General features: G+C 43.4%; 1 protein-coding gene across 12 annotated transcripts in view; it reads left to right on the plus strand.

Annotated features, from left to right (window-relative positions):
- Positions 1-20429, plus strand: part of Itpr1 (inositol 1,4,5-trisphosphate receptor type 1) — a 336728-nt gene that overhangs the window by 209884 nt on the left and 106415 nt on the right. For 4 of the 12 annotated variants that reach the window (XM_036181157.1, XM_036181163.1, XM_036181159.1 and 1 more), the window contains 5 exons: positions 293-325; positions 8088-8123; positions 9281-9328; positions 14932-15064; positions 16899-17089. In XM_036181157.1, the coding sequence (XP_036037050.1) occupies positions 293-325; positions 8088-8123; positions 9281-9328; positions 14932-15064; positions 16899-17089 (441 nt within the window). Of the gene's footprint in view, positions 1-292; positions 326-8087; positions 8124-9277; positions 9329-14931; positions 15065-16898; positions 17090-20429 lie in introns of all 12 variants that reach the window. The other 8 variants (XM_036181158.1, XM_036181156.1, XM_036181162.1 and 5 more) reach the window with 4 other exon arrangements.

A 20429-nucleotide genomic window follows, 5' to 3' on the forward strand; every position in this document is an offset into this window, starting at 1 on the left:
TCTCGTGTCTACAAGCAAGTACAAGGCTGTCTTGAAGCTTGGATGATGAGGTTTGTTGCCTGGTGTGCGAATAGAGCATAGCACATACTGTATATTCTGTTCCAGAACAGATGTTATTCCAAGCCGTGGCCGGGTCCACGGTGCCTAAATTCTCTCAAATGGCCACTGTCTAGCAGCACTTGAAGGTGACATGGTTGAGCATAAGCATGCATTTGCAACTTTCTAACATGTAGATTCTTGTGTTTCCCTTCCTAACAAATCTCTTTCTCTCCCCTCCTTTCTTCTTTTCCAGCAAATTTCCATTGATGAATTGGAAAATGCCGAGGTCCTAATTTTTTTGTTGTTTTTTGTTTTGTTTTTAATGTCCCATGGTGGCGTCTCCATGATACCCTTCCAGTTAGCCCTGTACTGTGTCCGCTGGTCTCTGCGTTTAGCGTCTGACTTTGTGTAGTGTGCCTACCGAGAGTGAGCAGGGTCGGTCCTGTCTGTGTTAGTATTGCCTCCAGAATGTTTGTCATTTGTCCTTGGCTATCCCACCATCGTCCAGATAAAGAGTTTCTAAGCTGTGACAAGGTTTTGATTATCCCTTCATCTCTACTGAATCTGTGGTTGATACTGGTCATTAACTTATTATGCCTGGAGTTCACTGTTGATGTTAACATAAGGGACTTTGTTTTGTGTTAAGCATTTGACACAGAGAGAGAGAGAACAGGTTGACGTGGCTGGGCAGTTGTTAAAACACAACAACAACAAAACACCAAACCCACTGCTCTCTTGCTGTCTGTGTTGAAAAGCGTTACAAGGTTGGCAGGGGCGGCCAGGTATCACTGAAGTATTTTCATCAGGCATTGTGGATCCACCGCCGGTTTTAGGAACATCCCATAGCCACGGCTTTGCTTCCCCAAGAACTACCAGGAGGTGCAGAGAGGAAGATGTCAATCTGTGGTTCCTACGCAGATCTGTCAAGTTGCACTTACAGTACTGTCCTGGAAACTGATTGATACATGAGTGGATTGGAGGCTTCCTTCCTATTGTTGGTTCTGTGCATTTTTCAACAGCCTTAGTGTTTTTAGGCTGTGATATGTAGTTGGTAGGGGGTATCAGCAAGATTAAAAAAAGTTGTTAGGAGGAATATATACACACACACACACACACACACACACACACACACACACATATATATACACACATACATACATACATACATATATGTATACACACACAAGTGGTTTTATTGGCTGGTGAATAGAGTGGGATAAATGTTTACTTAATTTTTTTGTTATGCTAGTTAATTAATACCTTGTTCTGGATGGAATGAAGCTACCAGATTAGACATGTTATCCACTGTCTTTACATTAATTTAATATACTGTAGTTGAAAAATCTTAATAAATGGCGTCGCTATACCTAAGGAAAGTTAAGATGTACCCCAGACTTAACTCTGGAAGTCACACAAGTGGTTATGGATTTGGACTGGCTGTCTCAGGAATGGTGTTCTGAGAGGTCAGTGGCCACCCTTAGACCACACCACTAGAGCATGGCCAGCTGGGTCTTCCATGGAGCTGGTTGAGCTCCATATAGGCCTATATGGTGAATTCTGTATGAGCACACTCGTCCTCATTTTAATGAGACACAAACATGTCTGTACTTTAAGCAGACATGCTTGTAGGTTGCAGAGGGGTGAAAAGGGGCAGACACCTGTAGCATCTTTAACTGCTTGTCTCACAATCATTTTTCCTTGTTTCATATGTAGCTTTGAACTTCTGAATTGTTCTATACTAGAATGTCCTGGACTGAAATTTGTATGCTGCCCTCCTTCAATACTCTTGTTTCTACTTAGAGATCTAAAGGCCTCCTTTTAAATTATTCCCCTAGGCTATTGAAATTGAATTTCTATTTGCTTGGGTACAGATTAAGTCAGGGAAAGAAAACCCTCCCTCACTGGAGTCTGTGCAGCATTATTAATACACTGTTTGCACCATAGTAATCAGTTGATGTGTTTGCTTGCTCAAGATACAACTTGGATCTCCTGGCTAGGAGTTTATTGCTTGCTTATGGAAAGATTCCACAGTTGGAGCAGGTGTGTTTATAATTATACTCTAGGAAATAGAATACTGTCTGTTTATAAAGGAAGAATGTTCTGGCAGGCACTTAGATTCTTTGAAAATTCCCTGAGGAAGCAACTGTGGCTCCCCTCTGCGCAGTTACCCCTGGCAACAGTCAGAACCCTGGGACACCAACACCCTGTCCCTGGTCCCTCAGGCTATTGGCTCTGGCCCTCTTTGCAGAGATGACTGATTGGCCTTTATCATCAGTCCATTCTGGAAACCACCACAGCTCCTGTGGTGCGTGCCCCCCACCCCCAACCTTTCACCAGTGTGTGCTTGTGGAAGCTGTCATCCATTCTGAGCGTCTGCAGAAGTTTAATGAGAGCTCCTGCAGGCTCAGTCCTGAATCCTGATGTGCTGGGGGAAAGTATTAGGCATGCCTGGTCTCTCTATCTCCTTGTTGATGATAAAGGCCAGTTGAGCCTGTCGGCAAAGAGGTGCTGCAAACAAGTTAGGGAAAAAGAAAAAGCCTAAGACCTTCTGCATCCATGGCAGGACTTTGGGAAGAGGGTAAAAGGACGGAGGCATGAACTCCTCATAAGGAACGTGCATTGTACGGGCGGGCCCTTCCTAGCTGCCTCCTAGAATAAAATTTCATTTGACACCAGAAACAGGAAGGTGTTGGTGTTTCTGTTTCTTGGCAAGTAAAGAGGCAGTCTCCATCCTTTACCCCTGACTTGGTCTTGTTCACTGGAGATAGGAAGAACAGTTGGGGTGGGGGTGGAGGGGGTAGGGAAAGGAAAGTACGTGAACTATGTCAGACTTGATGGATTGTTAGTTAGATGTGTGTATTTGGGAGTATGCATCCCCCACCCCCACCCCAATCAAGATATAGAAAGCTCCCTCACTGGCCATTAATGGGCACCAACTGATGCTAAGATGTAAACCTGTAAAGTTACACTGTGTTAAGGGCTGGATACAGTGTGCCCCTAAATAGACACAGTGTCTTCCCTGCTGGAAATTTGCTATAGAGACTATACAAATTATTGTAAAAATTACTCCAGTACATCGCAAAACATGATGGAAATTACATGGAATTATGGGAAACGTCATCTGGAGACTTTTCCCTGAGCCAGAAGCTCAAGTGTTCACTTCAGAGGTCAGGCAGGCCTCAAATGAGCAGCCTCAAGGCAGGACAGCACCCACTTTTCTAAATTAAGAAGTGCCATGTCTGTTGAAAACATGCTGGAAGTTCAGGCAGAAGTAGTGAATAACAGAGTGGCCCACCTAGGTTTCCTCATTTTGTCCTTGAAAACGAGTTGGGGGTACACTGTAGCTTGTTGGACATGCCTATGAGTTTCCATTTGAGATGTGATCTGCGCTGAATTACTGTCACTGGGAGCCGCTGGGGACAGCTAGCAAGTTTGCTTTCCTGTACTGCAAAATGAAAAAAAAAAAATACTAGACAGACATTTCGTGTCACCCAGGGTAGCTGTAACCTGGTTTTATTTTTATTGTGCCCTTAACTTCTCTCACCTCTGGCTCCTCCTACAAGCCAATGATGCCACAGACAAGAAACTTTGTAAAATTCAGGATGTGTGAAGGCTGAGGGGGGAGACAGAGAAGCTGAAGAATTGTTAGATTTCACCTTCAGGGGGCGTGCTCATGACGTCCAACCCCGGTGGAGGCGTCCTACTTTTTTACATTGCTGCGAACTGCTGAGTTGGGCACCTGCCAACATTCGGGCAGCCGTTACATAAGGCCTTTCTTTTTTTCCTGGAATTTAGGCTCACTGCTGGTGTACGACCTTCAGCAGTAATTGCCAATAAGTGCAGCAGGAGTGTTTACTCTTAGACACTGGCAACCACAGAGCAAACTCTCCTCACAGCACACAGAAGCCGCTGCAGAGTCTGCTGAGGGCATCTTCTCTTTTGACTTTTTTTCTCTTCTCTTCTCTTCTGACTTTCTTTCTCTTCTCTTTTCCTGTCCTCTCCTCCCCTCCTCTCCCCTCCCCTTCCCTCCTCTCCCCTTCCCTCCCCTCCTCTCGCTCTCTTTTAATGCTGAGATTATTCCAGAATAAGTGAAGTGGTATAATTGAGTCAAGTCAGATTGCATTTTTAAATAATGGACCACAGTATTGAGTTCCGATGAAGTCTTCTGTAAGATATGCATCAAACTACATGAGTAGAGCCATATAATTTTTAACTTATTTTTGTTTCTAAAAGCAAATACAGTTAAAAAGTTTTTCCTTTCCCTGAGGCTGTACGTAAATTAAAAAGCAACTGAGTGCTGATTTAGGGGGCCAAAAATTATAAATTCTTTTTGCTATACTGATATATCAGTCTAGCATACATGTCTTGACTTGTGTTCAATTTCTGCCAGGATGGTCCACGTGGACACAGCGTGTTTAACAGAAAATCATGGATGCCCTGGGGCCATAGAAGAATGCCTATGAAAGACAGTAGAAAGCAAAGCCTATTCACAGGCCCTGCTGTGTGCTGGTCCAATAATAGACACACATGAAAGGAATGGATGGAGAGATGGACAGGTGTGAGGGGGTTGCTAAATTGCAAACACCAGAAATAACCTAGGAAGTCTCTGGGCTTCTTTAAGAATTACAAGGCATGGTAGCAGATGTGCATCCCTCCATAAGAAATCAGGTACTTTATATAAAGCAGGCTCATGAGTATCTTCGATGCACGTAGCCCGATACTTGACTGACATCAGTTAGGATGCCCTTATTATTGTCCTCATCCAGGAAGGACACTGAGGGCCCAGAAACTCGAGGTACTGTGTAAGTTCTACTGAAATGTTTGCTGGTCACTTGAATCTCTGTTTCTATTACGTTATGTTTTGCTGAACCTCTCTGAACGTCCTGGGAAGACTTAGAATCCAAGGATCAATATGATGAAGCAGTCTGGGACACCGCTTGATTTTCAGGTTCATCACTAGGCCTGTTAATCACCCACCAGCTTCAAAAATTTCACCATAATTAGAGATATCAGCATCATGTACTGTGAGAGAGAAATAAAACCTAGAATGTTTAGGTCTTAAAATGTTAACTGAAACCTTGCCGTTCAAGTAAGGTGATAATAATAATAACTGCTGAGAAAAACTAAATTTATTTATCAGACCCTACTTATATTGACTTATATTGGTATCATATTTACATAGCTATTCTTGGAACATGTATGCTTTATTATTATATTTATCAGAATTGCATCTTACTGCCATAAAATCAGCATAGCCCCAAGGAACTGTGACTTCAGTCATCAGAGAAGGAAGTGCAGGTGTGGGCTGTTGCTTGTTTTACCTAATTGCATTCCTGATTTGGTCAGGTCTCGGCCATGCCTGAAAGCTAGTTGCATCGTTTCAGGAACTTGGCTGTTAGAGTTTTTAAAATGGAGTTTACTGACAGCAGACCATGTACTATTGGACACTGTAGCTGGAAGGAATCCCAGCAATGCTCCAGTCTCCCTGAGCAGGTGAGGAGGCGGGGGCGCAGGGACGCTCTTTGGTGACCTAAGAGGCCTCACAGAGACCCTCATCAGGTGACACCAGCCAGTGCTCGTGGCTCGTCCATTATGGCCCACTAATAGAAAAACACTCACACTTGTCCTTCTGGGCAACAGTGAGGCCTCCAAGCATCCTTCTGTCCTACACAGCTTCATAAGATTTTCAGGGAAAAACTTTAAAAGATTATTTAAATTTTTAGAGTGAGCACACTCATCTAGGGAGACAAGACAGTGCAAATGCAATTATAGAAATAGGGACATTCCTGATCTCACACTAAGAAAGAAAACCGTACATACAGTAGCCTCTGCAGAAGAATGTAAGATGCTTCTCTGGGCAAAGAGAACGGAGACAAAATAGAGAATTAAACAAGAAAAAAAAAAAAAGGATATACCAATTGCAGCCTCATCTTCATTTCCTTTGGCTTTGGTTTTGTTTGGCAAGGCAATGAGAGGGTAGCTGCTTGGGTTCTGCAGGAAATCCCTGCCTGTAACCCTTTTGTTCTAATCATATAGAGTGACCCTAAAGGACATGCCATGGGAGTGCGGCCAGCACAAATGGCAGAAGACCGTGCTTTCCGTCTCTGACTCCGGCTGCTCTAGCACGTGCGAGCAGTCGCCTTCACCCTGCCGAGCCTTCCATGTCTGGTTTGCACTGAGGACGGAAAGCAAAACTGTTTGCACAGTTTCTGGTTTTTAGCCTAAAGCAGGCAGGCACGTAAGAGCAGAGCTACAGGGCATTCTTGGATTGTGTTACTGTGTTTACCACACGCCTCAGCTCTGACTTTACTTTCCTGGCTGTGCTGTAGGCCTTTCTGCCACGGTGTCTCTCCCGACCCTCGTCAGGAGGCTGGGTGCTTTGCACCAGCTTTTTCTCCTCAGAAGTGGTTGCATTACTCCTCTCTGTCTAGACCTAACTGAGCAACCCTCCCCGTGTGCCTCTCTACCTCTGCTGGCACAGTTTGGCTCCATTGCTCTTGGATTTTATCATCAGTTGAGAAAACAGAAGAAGGGCCATTTTTAAAATTACATGACAACAGCTTTCTATTAAGGGTATGTCTTCCACTGCAGTAATCTAATTCCTAAAGTGGTTGCCTTGAGCTACACTGCAGCCCCACACTCACCCCAGGTCTCACAGTTTCTGTCTTCGAGACTGGCTTGCCACTTAACAGCCAGCTTCTGGCCTAAGGAGAGGTGCGCAGTGCACAGTGTTGGAGAGCAATAGGAGAGGCCAAGGTCATATGATTACAGCATGAACCTTGGCTTCACTCCATGGCTCCAGACTGTACCTTGCACCACTCAGCCATGCTGCTGGCGCATGACTTGGGTCCAGGGCAGCCCAGGTAGGATCTGACGATTATGTCTGACGTCAGTTTCCTGTTCCACGCACGTGTCCTTCGGCCAGACTCGTGGCACTGTCTTCATACGGAGTGGTAGACTTTTCTAGCCACACCTTTTTTGAGCTACCCCTCCCTCTCTCTCTTTCTCTCTCCAGGGTAGGAATGTTGAAATAGAGTATGGGGCATTTAGGAAGTATGGCAGGAATGAGCCCAGGAATCCTGTCTGTGATAACCTGAGGGAGCCATAAGGTTAGAATAATCATGCCCAGAATGCAGAAACTCACTTCACTGTCCCAGAGATGTTGGAAGAGGCAGTTCTACCTGCTAAGCCTCAGCCAGAGCCATCTGCTGCAGGATGGGGCATAGAATTGCAGAGACAGGAGAAATCATAAATCCGTAGGAGGCATGTGTCCCTAGAGAGTGGCAATGAGGAACCTTGCCAGGCTCGAACCCTGCTGCTGTCTGTCCCCTTGGTCCATTGCTGGATTTACCCAGACCTCCATTAGTACCCACAGCACAACTCTCGAGATACCCATAAATAGCAGCTCTTCCTTCTTGGTTAGTGACTCTTCCAGTTTTCTTATTGTCATAAGACAATACCTGTCTAAAGCAGTGGAAGGAGTCAAGGGTCTATTTGGGCTCACAGTGTACAGCCGTTGTGGCTCAGCTCGGAAGGCACACTGGTGAGATCGGGTCTAGCCATGATACACCAGGCGACTGCTCCCTGGTACCACAGTTGAGATGTAGAGGAGATGAATGCCGGTGCTTTGTTGGTTTCTTCCTTTCTCCCTTTTTACGATGGTGCCACTCACCACTGGGGCACATCCTCTCTCCTCACTTAAACCTCTCTGGAAATGCCTTCACAAACACACGCAGAAGTGTGTCTCCCAGGTGATTTCAAATCTAGTCATGGTGACAGTGAAAATCATGATCATTGAAGTGATAGTATTTCATTTTCTAATTTTAAACCTGTGTCTCATATCAGTCAGCTTTTCTACCACATCCCATTTTCTTTAAACATCGAGCAGTTGGTCCTCTTGACAGCCCAAGCAACAGGTGATTCAGTGAAATCACTTCTCTGTGATCTTTCTCTCCATGTTTTGTTCTTCAATGTTGGTCTGCAGACTTCTCTGTGGTCTGTAAAATGCAAATGCCATGACTAACGTGCTTCATTTTACTCCCAATTAGCTACCACAGGCACCGGAAGCTGAGAACTCCACAGAGGTGTGTTTGCCCACCTGTATTTGCAGTACCAGCAAATATGGGTGCTTCTAAGCTGTCTCATTTGAATGTGTGCGTTGTCATGATGAGATGTCCATTCTGGTGTTGGGTATGGGAAGGCAGGCTCTAGCAGGCTGGAGACTGATTGTTGCTGTGTTGGCTGTTTTGGGGTGGAGAGAAAGTTCTCCATAGGTGGAGCGAGACTAAACAAGCTCCAGGAGAAAGGTTGCATGCACCCTTGGAAGGTCTTCACTCATAACCCTTTTCAGTCTAGACATGAGAAAGTCTGGAATGTTAAGACCTTTCCGTTGTACGGATTGACTTCAGACCATGTGCAAAGATCATGTACTTTTGAAAATCAGGACATGAATCTGTAGTTTTCATATTAACTAGTAAGACAGTTGCACAAGGCAATGTTTCTGTCCCATCCTTCCCAGCCACCAGCTACACTGGCTGAATGGAGGACTAGAGTTGATTTTAGTAAGATCAGAGAATCTATTAGGACAGGCATGTTTCTAGATGTGACAACTTCCTTTCAGACACTGTTGGTAAATCACAGGAGTTCTGGCTAAAATGAAAGGTGCTATATCAGAGAGAGTCTATCAGAAATGATAAAAATGAAACACAAATGATAGGACCCCCAAGGGGCCAGTGCAGATGTTTTCCAGTAGTGAGCCTGTCATATTCTAATCAGAGCTTTTGACTAGCAGTGTTGATTAGAATTCCCATGTGCTGGTGGGCTAGGGAGTGCTGTGGTTTCATGTATGTGCCTGACCCATACTGTATGTATCTCTGTCCTTATGCATGTGCTGTTCAGTACTGCATGTATGAATCATAAGGACCTGCCCAGTTGAGTCTTGCTTTATAGCCCCTTTTGGGTTAATGTAACAGCATATCCTACGAACTACCATTCATAATATTTGCAAAAAACAATATTGGTCCAAAAGCTCATTTGAAACAATGTTGTGGGATAAGGAGTTGGGACAACTGTTAAGCAGAATCTAAAGTATTCGTACCTTGGGAAAAACTACAAAACATAATTCTTTTATGTAACCTTGACTGTATATGAGCTCATAATGTGTTTTGAATGTGACTGATGCTGAAGATGGTAGTGTTTCCTTAGTGCCATACTTAAAATGGACTTTCTGCATGCTTAGCAGGAGCTTGAACCAAGTCCACCCCTGAGGCAACTGGAAGACCATAAAAGGGTATGTAGTCTCGAGTCTCGTGTGTTGGGAGCTAATTACTGTGACTCCCTACTCGGCCACGCAACTATGATTTAAAGACAGCTCTGTTGGTGTTGATATTGTTCAAACATGGATTGGCTTAGGGCCAATCATCCTCTTGTTTAGAGATGAAACTAGCTGGCAGTTCTGTTATCTACCTGAACAGAACTGTACACAGCCAAGCTCCAAATAATAACCAAGGAAGCATTTCACACCTCCCTTCCCGGGGATGGTTTTTAAATCGGTTGATGGGGGCAGCTTTGTGCTTTTACGGTGACTTGTGATCCTTACAGCCGGCTTGCAATGAGCACAAAAGCACAGTACCAGCAGAGCATCATTACACCACCCAGCTGTGAGAGTGCTCACTTCCTCCTTCTCCCTTCCACCGGTTTTTTACGTGTGGGAGCATGTGTCCCAACAAACACATGCACATCCTCACCAGTGGATTGTTTTAGGTGCACGGCTTTCATAGTTTGCTTCTGTTATTTAACATTACACCTCACTCAGCCTTTGGTGGGGCAGAGATAAGTAAGTCTTTGAATACTAGCAGTCACATAAAGTTCCCCAAATTAGGGAGGAATTTGTAATTGTTTTGTCCTCTGAGAAAGAAATAAATGTGTATCTTAGAATAGATTCCCAGAAGAGGAATGTCACTTAAGACAAAGGACTGACGCTTTCTTACAGTGCTGGCTGTGTGTTGCCAAAGAATTTTCTAGAAGGTCATATACATATATATATATATATATATATATATATATATATATATATATATATACATATATATTCATGAACATGTTGACCAGCACTGATTTTTCACATTCCCCATTTCTTGAAGACAGCTAGGTATCTCGGTTTTCTGAGAACGTATTCAGTAGTGTGCTCAGACTTCCACATATGCCCACATGTCAGTCTTTAACAGAGTGTTAAGTTGACCCAGTGGCAAGTCCTTCTTCCTCCTGACACAGGTTAGAGATTTCAGACTCAGAGGTTTAACATATTGCCCAAGGTCACATGGTTAGAAAATAAACAGTCTTTGTGAAGACTGTCATGGGGTTGTGATCATTTGTCATGGAAAATTTATTCCTGAGATAAATGGGTAGCCGGCGGCACCTATGTTCTGTTCATATACCCCAGCCCCTGCCCTGTTCCACTGTCGATATTGTTCAGTTTTCTTGCCTTGGTAGAGAAATAAATTTTATGATTTCTCCAGCTAAGGAATAGTTCCTAGGAAGTTTGCATTTGGGCCAAATTTGGACCGTGATGCCCCTCTAACAGCCTGTATCTCCTGCTGCTCACTGGCTAGGGGCGCATTACATTTTCATCCTTTCTGGTTTTTTTGCCAGCTAGTCAAGAATTATCCTGTATCTTAAAAGTATTCAGCAAAAGTACCCAGCCATCCTTCATAAATAGCTCAGCATAAAAGAAAAAAAGAAAAGGACAAAAAAAAAAAAAAAAACAGTATTAGAAACAGATACAGTCCTCTTTTGCTAGGTACTATATGTGTGATTTATAAGTTATTTCATGTCTCTGTGTCTTGGTTTCTTCTACTGTATAAGGGCAAGGATACTAGTCTGTGTCCCTTAGGACAGTGACACTGAGCTGCGCACAGGAAGCACTAAGCCCAGTGGCTCAGATGTTTAAGACAGAGTGTCACGTTGTAGTTTGAAATACTTAAGTGATTTTGTAGACAACAAGGTTAAGAAAGGGGAGGTGTTTTTTTCAATTCAGATGCTGTCTTAGTTACTAAGATGTGATAGACTCAAGGTCTGAGAGGTGATCATGTCTAAAGCACAAGTTTTTTCAGTGACTGGAACATAGGAACCCAAAAGGCCACCTCCATCTCCTTTGCAAGTGATGCATTGACTCTTGGGTGTCTTGTTCAGCATGTACCTGTATTCCCACCCTGCTCGTTGGCCACTACTCTATAGAAAGGAAACTCTGAGCTCAGGACTGGTAGATGCCAATTGTCATCATTTGAACCTGACACTACAAATGAAACTTTCTTTGACCTCTCATTTTCTCGGTCTTGGGTAATACTTATTATGTGTGGAATTTCTGACCCAAAGACACACACTGGGTATTTGTTTGCAGGCTCTAGATGCAAACACTGCAGTGAGGAGAAAACTGGACTCCACAGCTCAGTGCCAAAGCTGAAGTGAATCCTGGGGAAGTCACTGTTTTTTCCTTTGCAGTCAGATGACATGTCTTGGTACATGGCGAACTGCTTAGCACTGTTGAGTAATTTATATCAAGATAATTATCAAGGCTTTTCTCTGAAGATTTTAACTTTTCTTAAATTAAACCAATGGCTCAGAAAAATACTAGAGATTTGCATAACTTTTAATAATGCTTATTCATGTCTTCCCTGTTCCCTTTCATCTAAAACCCTGTCTTTATTTTCTACAGAAAAACAAAGCAGCTTCAATTTATTATTTTAAGAAGTCAATGCAATTGCTATTTGTTCTGTTCTTTCTATATATTTAAATTTCTCTGTGTGTGTGCATGTGATCTCTCTCTCTCTCTCTCTCTCTCTCTCTCTTTCTCTCTCTCTCTCTGAAGAATATATACCACAAACCTTATAATAAGAGTGGGAAAGTTTGTGGGTGGGATGTGTTCTACACCCTCCCCCAATAATGGGCACATTTCATGATATTCTCTTATGGAGGGAAATGTACCATTTGATGCATCTGTTGCTATGGTAACTGCTAGGGTTTTTCTGTTGAGGAAAGGCAGAATGCAAATGTGCAGTCCCCCTGTATCAGTTGGGCATCCAGGCTGCATAAACACAGACTTCCTGTGCAGAGCCCACATGTTCCCTTCTTCTTTACCTCCTGCCTGCTTAATGACAAACAGACCCCAGTCTTGCTGTTTCCCTTCAAAACTGAGAGCTGGAGAGAGAACAACCCTGGGAGGGGAAAGCCCTGGGTCCCCTTGGTCCCAAGTAGAACTGTTATATAAAGGGTCAGGCATGCATATTTGCTGACTGGCTCCCATCACTCATCTTTTGATTTGACCACCCAGTTTTTCTGTCTTCCTGACTCTTCTTGATGGTGACATAGATGGCCTGAAAGCATGGTGACAGATCTTAGGTCTCTTCACAGCTGTGAGGGGATCTACTTAGAGGCTTCTGCACCTTTATTACTAAAAACCTGCCTTCTCCCAGACCCTGTTCTTACTCAAACTAAGTAGAATACTTGCATCCAGGTATTTTTAAACAGAGATTATAATCTGTCATTCAACATAGAGGTCACCTGTCTTTCCCATTTCTTTCTTAGTAGCTCTTGACTATTTCTTTCAAATTTGTATTCCCCTGAAGTCAGCTTTTAAGTCCCCAGTTTCCTAGTGACAGCTTTGGAGAAGGCGGACAGGCTTGCCTAAGCCCATGGGATAGAACACCAGTCAAGCTGTATCTTTATGTCAAACTGGGGTTTTCTGAGCCATGAAACAGCCTTGTCCTGGAACTTTCTCTCCCTGGCAAGCATTTCATTTTAAAAGTACTTTTAAACATTGCAAGTGACTTCCTCACTGGAAACAGTCTTGGCATTTTGGATTTTCTATTGGTCCAGGTAGGAAATGAATTTCATAAGCTGACACTAGAAAATTCTCTGTGGGAGGAATGGAGATTTCGGGGTTTGTTTTGGGTTCCCCCCACTTCCTGCATTCCCATTCATTTAAAAGTCAGTTGCAAGCTTTCAGCACCTTCCCTCTTTGTTGGTTCACTTCATCCCTGTGTGTCCCTGTGGGCTCTGGCCACCAGCATAAATTAATAAAGGGGATGGATGTGGCAGTAGCTCTGGTACCTGATAGACCTTTACAGTTGGCAGGGTCCAGGCTTTCTGCCTTTTCCCTTTCTCCCTGGTTGCCTGCTTCCCTCAGAACATCTCTCCCCACCCTGCCACCCTCACCACAAACCCGGCGCCCCACCCCCCACCCCCGTCACCACCACACCACCACCACCCCCCCGCCACCCCTCCTCCCCTCGTGTTCCCTCCCTGCTCCTTTCTCAAACACCCCCCTCCTTGAAGTCTCCAGACCTATTCTCAGCACTTCTTAACAAATCACTTAAAATTCTACTGACTCATGCTTCAGTTCCAGGGCTCCTCAGAACTCTATTTTAGAGACCTGCTAGTTCTTAGCACCTCCCTCTGCTAGACTTCCCACTTAGCTCTCTTTTGCTGTCCTGGAGGGAATCCAGGCCTTACTACTTTGCCCCTGGGAAGCAGCCCAGGACAAACCCAGATGAGTTGGTGGTCCAGGACTCCCTTAGGATTGGGATGGGAAACATGTTAGAGCTGAGAATAAGCTCTGCTCCTGTGAGCTGGCTTGTTCAGGCACCCTAGTGCTGGGGAACAAATAAGATCGATTCTGTCAGAGTTGTAAGAAAGGTTATTATGTCTGCTCTCTGGGATTCCATTGGTGTTTATATGTTTAAAGCTTTTCATTAGAAAAAATTTGAAATGCATGTTAAAGGAGTTGGAAGAATTTGGGCAACTTCTGTCTATAACTCCGCCTCAACTATCAACTCATGTTCATTTTTACCTCTTTCATATTTTCCCTATTTCTCCTTTTTGCTGCATTTAAGCAAATTGTGGTATTGTTTCATCCATAATGCTTGTTTTTGATGAACGTTTTTTGAAATCTCCCACTTGTCCAGTGGTTCTCAACCTTCCCAAAGCTGTGGCCCTTTATTATAGTCCCTCATGACCCCCAACTATAAAACTCTTTTCGCTGTTACTTCCTAACTGTAATTTTGCTACTGTTATTAATTGTAATGTAAGTAAGTATCTGTGTTTTCTGATGGTCTCAGGTGACCCCCCCCCCCCCCCCCCCGCCAGGTTGAGACCCACCTCCTATCTCCTGTAATGTTGTTTTCCTTGCCATTTGGCCCCATAGCCATCTTTGTAAGAAAGGCTTGCTGTCAGCCAAACTGCCAACTTAAACTCTTACTATAACGTCTTAATATTTTCTTGGCCAGGCATAGTGTCATACATCTGTAATCCCAGTACCTGGGAAGTAGGGACAGAAGGACCCAGAATTCAAGATAATTCTCAGCTATGTAGTGGGTTTAAGGCCATCGCTCTGCTAGATACTGCCTCAAAACATTCTTCTCCTTCTTCAGGTCTCTGGGAATAAACCCTCTGCCTTGAGTAATATTTCTATACTGCTATGTGGGAGCTGACCTGTAAAATTTGCAGTTTGTCCAAATTTTATCAGCTTAACCCAAAGGGCTTTTCTTTTCTGTTGTTGTTGTTGTTGTTGTTAGTTGCCCTTGAGAATTACTACTCTGTCTTTATCCTTGTGTGAGAGGCTACTTCAGAATTTACTAGTCTAGATTGCCACCAGCTTTTCAAAATAAAAATAAAACATCTTATGTTCCCTGTGAAAATATTTGAAGTTGACTTTAAAGTTTTAAAAATGATTTTTAATAATCTTTTTTTTCCACCGAGTGAAACTGGGTCAGTTATATCTGAGTACCCTTGTGTGGGGTTCTGTTTTTGTTTTTGTTTTTGTTTTCAATTTAAATATTAGTCGCTTGATTATGCTTTAAATTTGGGATCTGATTTCATTATCCTGTTTGAATTAAGGGTGAGGCACTCAGGCAGATCTTGGTCAACCGTTACTATGGAAACATCAGACCTTCCGGAAGAAGAGAGAGCCTTACAAGCTTTGGCAATGGCCCACTCTCGCCAGGAGGACCCGGCAAGCCCGGGGGAGGAGGTAGGCTGTGTGCTGTGCTCCTGAGCATCATGTGGGAACTGAGCATGTCACAAGGAGTCGTCTGCCTTTGCCTGACAGCTGGAAACTTAGATGCATTTGCATTAAAAGTTTTTTTGGTTTTGTTTATTTTTGTTTTGCAACTTCTTTTTTCTTTGGCCAACCATTAGCTTGCTGCGTGAGCATGTTTCCCTATAAGAGCATTTCCCCACATCCCTACATATATGTTTTGCATACATCTTTTGCCTCTCTTTCTCATGCAGGGGCCCTCTTGTGATACGTGGATGATGTAGGAAACTAGATTTCACTGCCCATTGTCCTGTGCATGTGAGCAGCTGTATTTGCTCATAAAGTGAGGAGGATAATGGCAGCCAGAATAGTGAAAGTTAGCATTTATTATGTGCCTACTGAATGCCATGAGGGCTTTTCCAAAGACTCAAGTTACCCATTTACATGACAATTGCTGTTTTTAGCACAGTTTAACAAAGAATCGGAAGCATATTTCATATATATATTTGCAAAATGTAAAAATCATGTTGTTTGGGCTCTACAGTTGAAAAGACTTGTTGCGCTTGTAGAGGACCCAGGTTTAATTCCCAACACTCATGGCAGATCCCAACCGTCTGGAATTCCAGTTCCAGGGAATCTGGAAACACCTAAGGGCACAAAGGCACTCATGTGGTGTGCATAAGTACATGCAGGCAAAACCTTCATACACATAAAATAAAGTATATCTCATTCTTTAAAAATAATCCTAGTATTCAATATATTTATTCTAGCAGCTTCTAGGGAGGGGTTTGGCTTTCCTACTTGATGAAAACTTGAAGTTTGTCTACCTGGTTCATGGAGCTTTGCAGGCTTCAATGAAGGTGGGGTTCATGGCCACCCCAGAGATGAAATTCAGCTTTTCAGACCCCAAATATCCCATGATTCTCACAGAAACAATCCTCATACAACAGCTCCGAACTGCTTCTCTTTATTTTCTGAGGTAGTGTTTGACAGATACATGAGGAAATCGGAGGCATCGCCCTCAGGATGCATCAGTACGGGCTGCCTTAAGTAGCTGCGGCAGACGTTGCACAGCTATTAGGGCTGCTACGAGAGGAGCAATTGTCTTGAGTGCTGTAGGGAAATACATGGCTTTTTGCACTCTGAAATTACTCAGACCATTTTTCTATGTTTCATTGTTCCAGTTTTTGCTAATAATAATTGAAGGCATGCTCTTAAATATGAACTTTCCAAAACCGATCAGAAACCATTCCATTGAGTGGCACAGAACCTTTCCTCTTCACCATATTCATCTTAAGAGCTGTGGCGATGGGACTTCGTTTATTTTGTTCACAGCACATCATGCCCCCACTGTCTCCAGCTCTTGTCTCCATGTCAGGCACTGCGTTAATGCTTGTTGAACGAACTCAGGGTGTGTTAGAGTGACTGCTGGGGATTGTTTTAGGTGATGTTTTCTAAGAGGGGCCTAAGAGATGTTCCTTTTGATTGGACTCTTAAACCAGTTCTTAGTAATTATGCCCCCAAGTCGTTCTATCTTAAGAAACCATATTGGCTGAATGGCTTTGGGTCACTTGACAAAAATGTATCATTTTTCCTTCATTTTGTCTGCCTGAATTCAGGACCATCTATCTTTGCCACTTGCAAGTTTAGGTGTTCTCAGACAAGCACCTTCACCTCTCTTAATAATTAGCATTTTGCTGTGGGCTTGTTGATAGGGTTACAGGAAAGAACACACTATTTACAGCATTGGAGGTTGGTGCTTAGTGAATATGCAGGAATGCTAATTGTTCCCAATGTCCTCACTAAGAGTAATGTCCTGTCTTTCCAGGGGGGGGTCCTGGATCCAGTTCCACGAGCAGGGGTGAGATGAGCCTGGCTGAAGTTCAGTGTCACCTCGACAAAGAAGGAGCCTCCAATCTGGTCATCGACCTCATAATGAATGCGTCCAGTGACCGAGTGTTCCATGAAAGCATTCTCCTGGCCATTGCGCTTCTGGAAGGAGGCAACACCACCATCCAGGTAGGAAGGCAATGTGGCAGCTGGTGCTGTACCCTGCTTCTGAGGGCCAGGTTTCCAGGAGGTGCTGAGACTTGGTCTTATGAGGAAGCGTTCATTTTGCTCACACTGTGACTATTTTGTCTTTTCCAATGTAATTCCAAAATATCAGATGTGTTTGAAAAGTGGAATAGGCATGACAAAATGGATGGCTAGATTCTGTTTATAGTCTTTCTTTAGGAATATAGATGTTCTCGTCATTAGATGGACAGGAAAGTATGCAGACTCACTGCTGTTTAGAAGAACTAAAACTTTTACCTATCTGTTGACTCTGTAACTACTGTTACCTATAAACTTTATTTTTAAATTCAAAGTTCAATGAAAGCAAATGACTAATAGGGAAAAGAGATTCAGGCCAGGCTAGTCAAAGGTGAATAAATGGATTTATTTGTTACCTGAGTATATGTATTTTTAAATAATACTTGAAATAATAATATATTATTAAAAATATTTAAACAATATTAATTTTGGCAAATGTCCTTGAAGAGACTTTTTTAAAAAAGGTTTACTTACTTGTATGAATATATGTGTGTCTGCATGAGTTGATGTGCATAATATGCATGCAGGTGCCCACAGAGGCTAGAAGAGGGCATCAGATCCCCTTGAACTGGAGTTAGAGGCACTTGAGAGCCACCTCTTAGAGTTCCAGCATCACAACCTTCTCTCTCCAGCCTCACAGAGTCCATTTAAAGGAATTTTCATTTAAGTATAGATAATAATTCTTACATATAAGTAGCTTTTTCATTCATATTTCCTTTTTTTCTTAAGATAGTATCTTGCTCTTTTGACCAGGCTGACCTTGACTTCCTGTCTTCAGACTGTTCTTCTGCCTCAGCTTCCCTAGTAGTGGGGTTACAGTCACAGTTATGTTACCATGCTGGACTAGAAATTCCACTTCAAATGATTCCTATTGTTTTAAAAGTTGTTTGTGTGTTTATGAGATGTGTCTCTCCATGAATCCCAGGCTGACCTGGAAATCACGGTGCAGACCAACTGGCCTCAAGCTTCTGATGATCCTCCTGCCTCTGCCTCCTGAGTTCTGATCCATTAACTATTTTGAAAATCCCATTCTGCCTGAGTTTTTCTGTTGTTGTGAGCTTACTGAATAAGGCTTTCTTTGGATGTATGCACCTGTGAATGTGTATACACATGCATTTTGATCCCAACTTTGTTCCTATTATTCCATGTAATAGAAGGTTTGCCCATCTGTCAGTATTTGACCTGACATACTCTTGGCCTTACATTTGAATTGGGAACTTGTACTATTGAAATCTCAGCTCTCCTTACATCAGAAAAGGGTGTTTCTTCCTGAAGATAGATGTGGACTGGGCCAGGACACTTGGCTTAGCAGACACAGCACGCGTTAGACTTTAGCCTCTGCTCATTCTTCCAGCCTGGAAGCCTGTGTCTTGCATAACACGCTGCAGGGGCCCTTCTTTCTGCCCTCCAGTCCCTACTGGACCCAACACACACTTTGAAGTTCCTTATTATGCACAGAGATCTGTGGTAATGAGTTACTCACCCGTGCCAGTGGCAAAGTCTACTGTTTGTTTGAGTCGTCACATGTGCACATGAGTCATGGCATATTAAGACTGCTATTTAGTTTTATCTGGGTATGAGAATGGTTGGATTCATGGGTCCTTCCCCTTGTTGAGATGTACTTTCCCTCAACTGCTATATTCACAGTATCAGATCCCTGTGTTGGGATGGTAGCCATGCTGAAATGCTCCTTGTCTTGGATCTCCTATGACCACATAAGTTGATCTAAATACCCTCTTGGCCAGGCAAGTGTTCTACCAGCTGAACTAAGCTCCCCATGTTTTTAAAAAAGCTTTACTAGTTGAAGAAATCTAAGGATTTCTGAGGTCATTCTCAAAAAATAGAAATGTCTAGCAAGGATGCAGGAGATACATATATCCAGACAGGAAGCTATATGGCAAGTATAGGGCTAATGGATCCCCAGTAAAGAGGAGTTGTGCTAAGAAACCACTTGTTGATGGAAGGTATATAAGGAGATATCTCCATCTCTAGATAGATAGACAGACAGACAGACAGACAGACAGGCAGGCAGATGATAGATGGATGGATGGATGGATGGATGGATGGATGGATGGATGGATGGGTGGATGGATGGATAGATGGATGGGTGGATGGATAGATGGGTGGATGGGTGGATGGATGGATGGGTGGATGGGTGGATGGATAGATGGGTGGATGGATGGATGGATGGGTGGATGGGTGGATGGATAGATGGGTGGATGGATGGGTGGATGGGTGGATGGATGGGTAGACGATGATGAGAGAGAGAGAAGAGAAGAGAAGAGAAGAGAAGAGAAGAGAAAAGAAGAGAAGAGAGGAGAAGAGAAGGGAGGAGTTAAGGAGTTTGTGAAGTTTTCTGGTGACCTGTGTTTTGAAGAATGGGTATCAGACTTCAAGATAAAAACTAAGCTTGGGGCCTGCAGCATGGGGAGACTTTGGCACACTGCGGGTGACAAAGCCCAGAGAGATATGAACACAGGTTAGGTTTCTAAGATTGAAGAACACTGTGCAGGAGAGGGTAGAAGGCCTGGACAAGAGGTGGGATTTGTATGAGAAGCAGTGTAGCCCTCTAAGGAGCCTCAAGACTGTAACTTGAGGCTCTAAATCTGTCAGCAGAGGACAGATAAACCAAAGGAAGCAAGGTCAGAAAGAGACATTCAGTAACTAAAAATTAATTTGCTGGCTGGGCATTGTGGTGCACACTTCTAATCCCAGCACTTGGGAGGCAGAGGCAGGCAGATTTCTGTGAGTTCAAGGCCTGCCTTGTCTACAAAGTGAGTTCTAGGATAGCAAGCACTGTATATAGACAGTGACCCTATCTCAACAACAACAACAAAATCAATTTACTATAATTTGAGCATGTGGGAAGTGGATGCAGGAGGATGGTGAGTTCAAAGCCAACCTCTCCTACATTGTAAGTTTAAGGTCATGAGACCCTGTCTCAGTAAAAACAGGAACTAAAGTACCTCAGTGGTAGAGCGCTTAACTCACGTGAACAAGGCCCTGGGTTCAGTCTTCATCACTGAGGGGGAAAAACATGACACAAATGTGCAAAGTAGCAAATATATAAAATTAGCAAGTGTGTAATTCTATTGTACTAATGCACAGCACAAGTATTGATAGAGGTAATGAAATTGCAGTGTGTATGAGGTCTATGAAAAGTCAGATTTTATCTGCTCTTACCATAGAAACAAAAATACATGTGTGGGAAAGGCTATGGTTGGTTGGATGGATTGGCTTCACTGCAGTAAGTTATTTACTGTCT

The sequence above is a fragment of the Onychomys torridus genome, chromosome 3, assembly GCF_903995425.1.
Source record: "Onychomys torridus chromosome 3, mOncTor1.1, whole genome shotgun sequence".
In the NCBI taxonomy this organism is placed as follows: domain Eukaryota; kingdom Metazoa; phylum Chordata; class Mammalia; order Rodentia; family Cricetidae; genus Onychomys; species Onychomys torridus.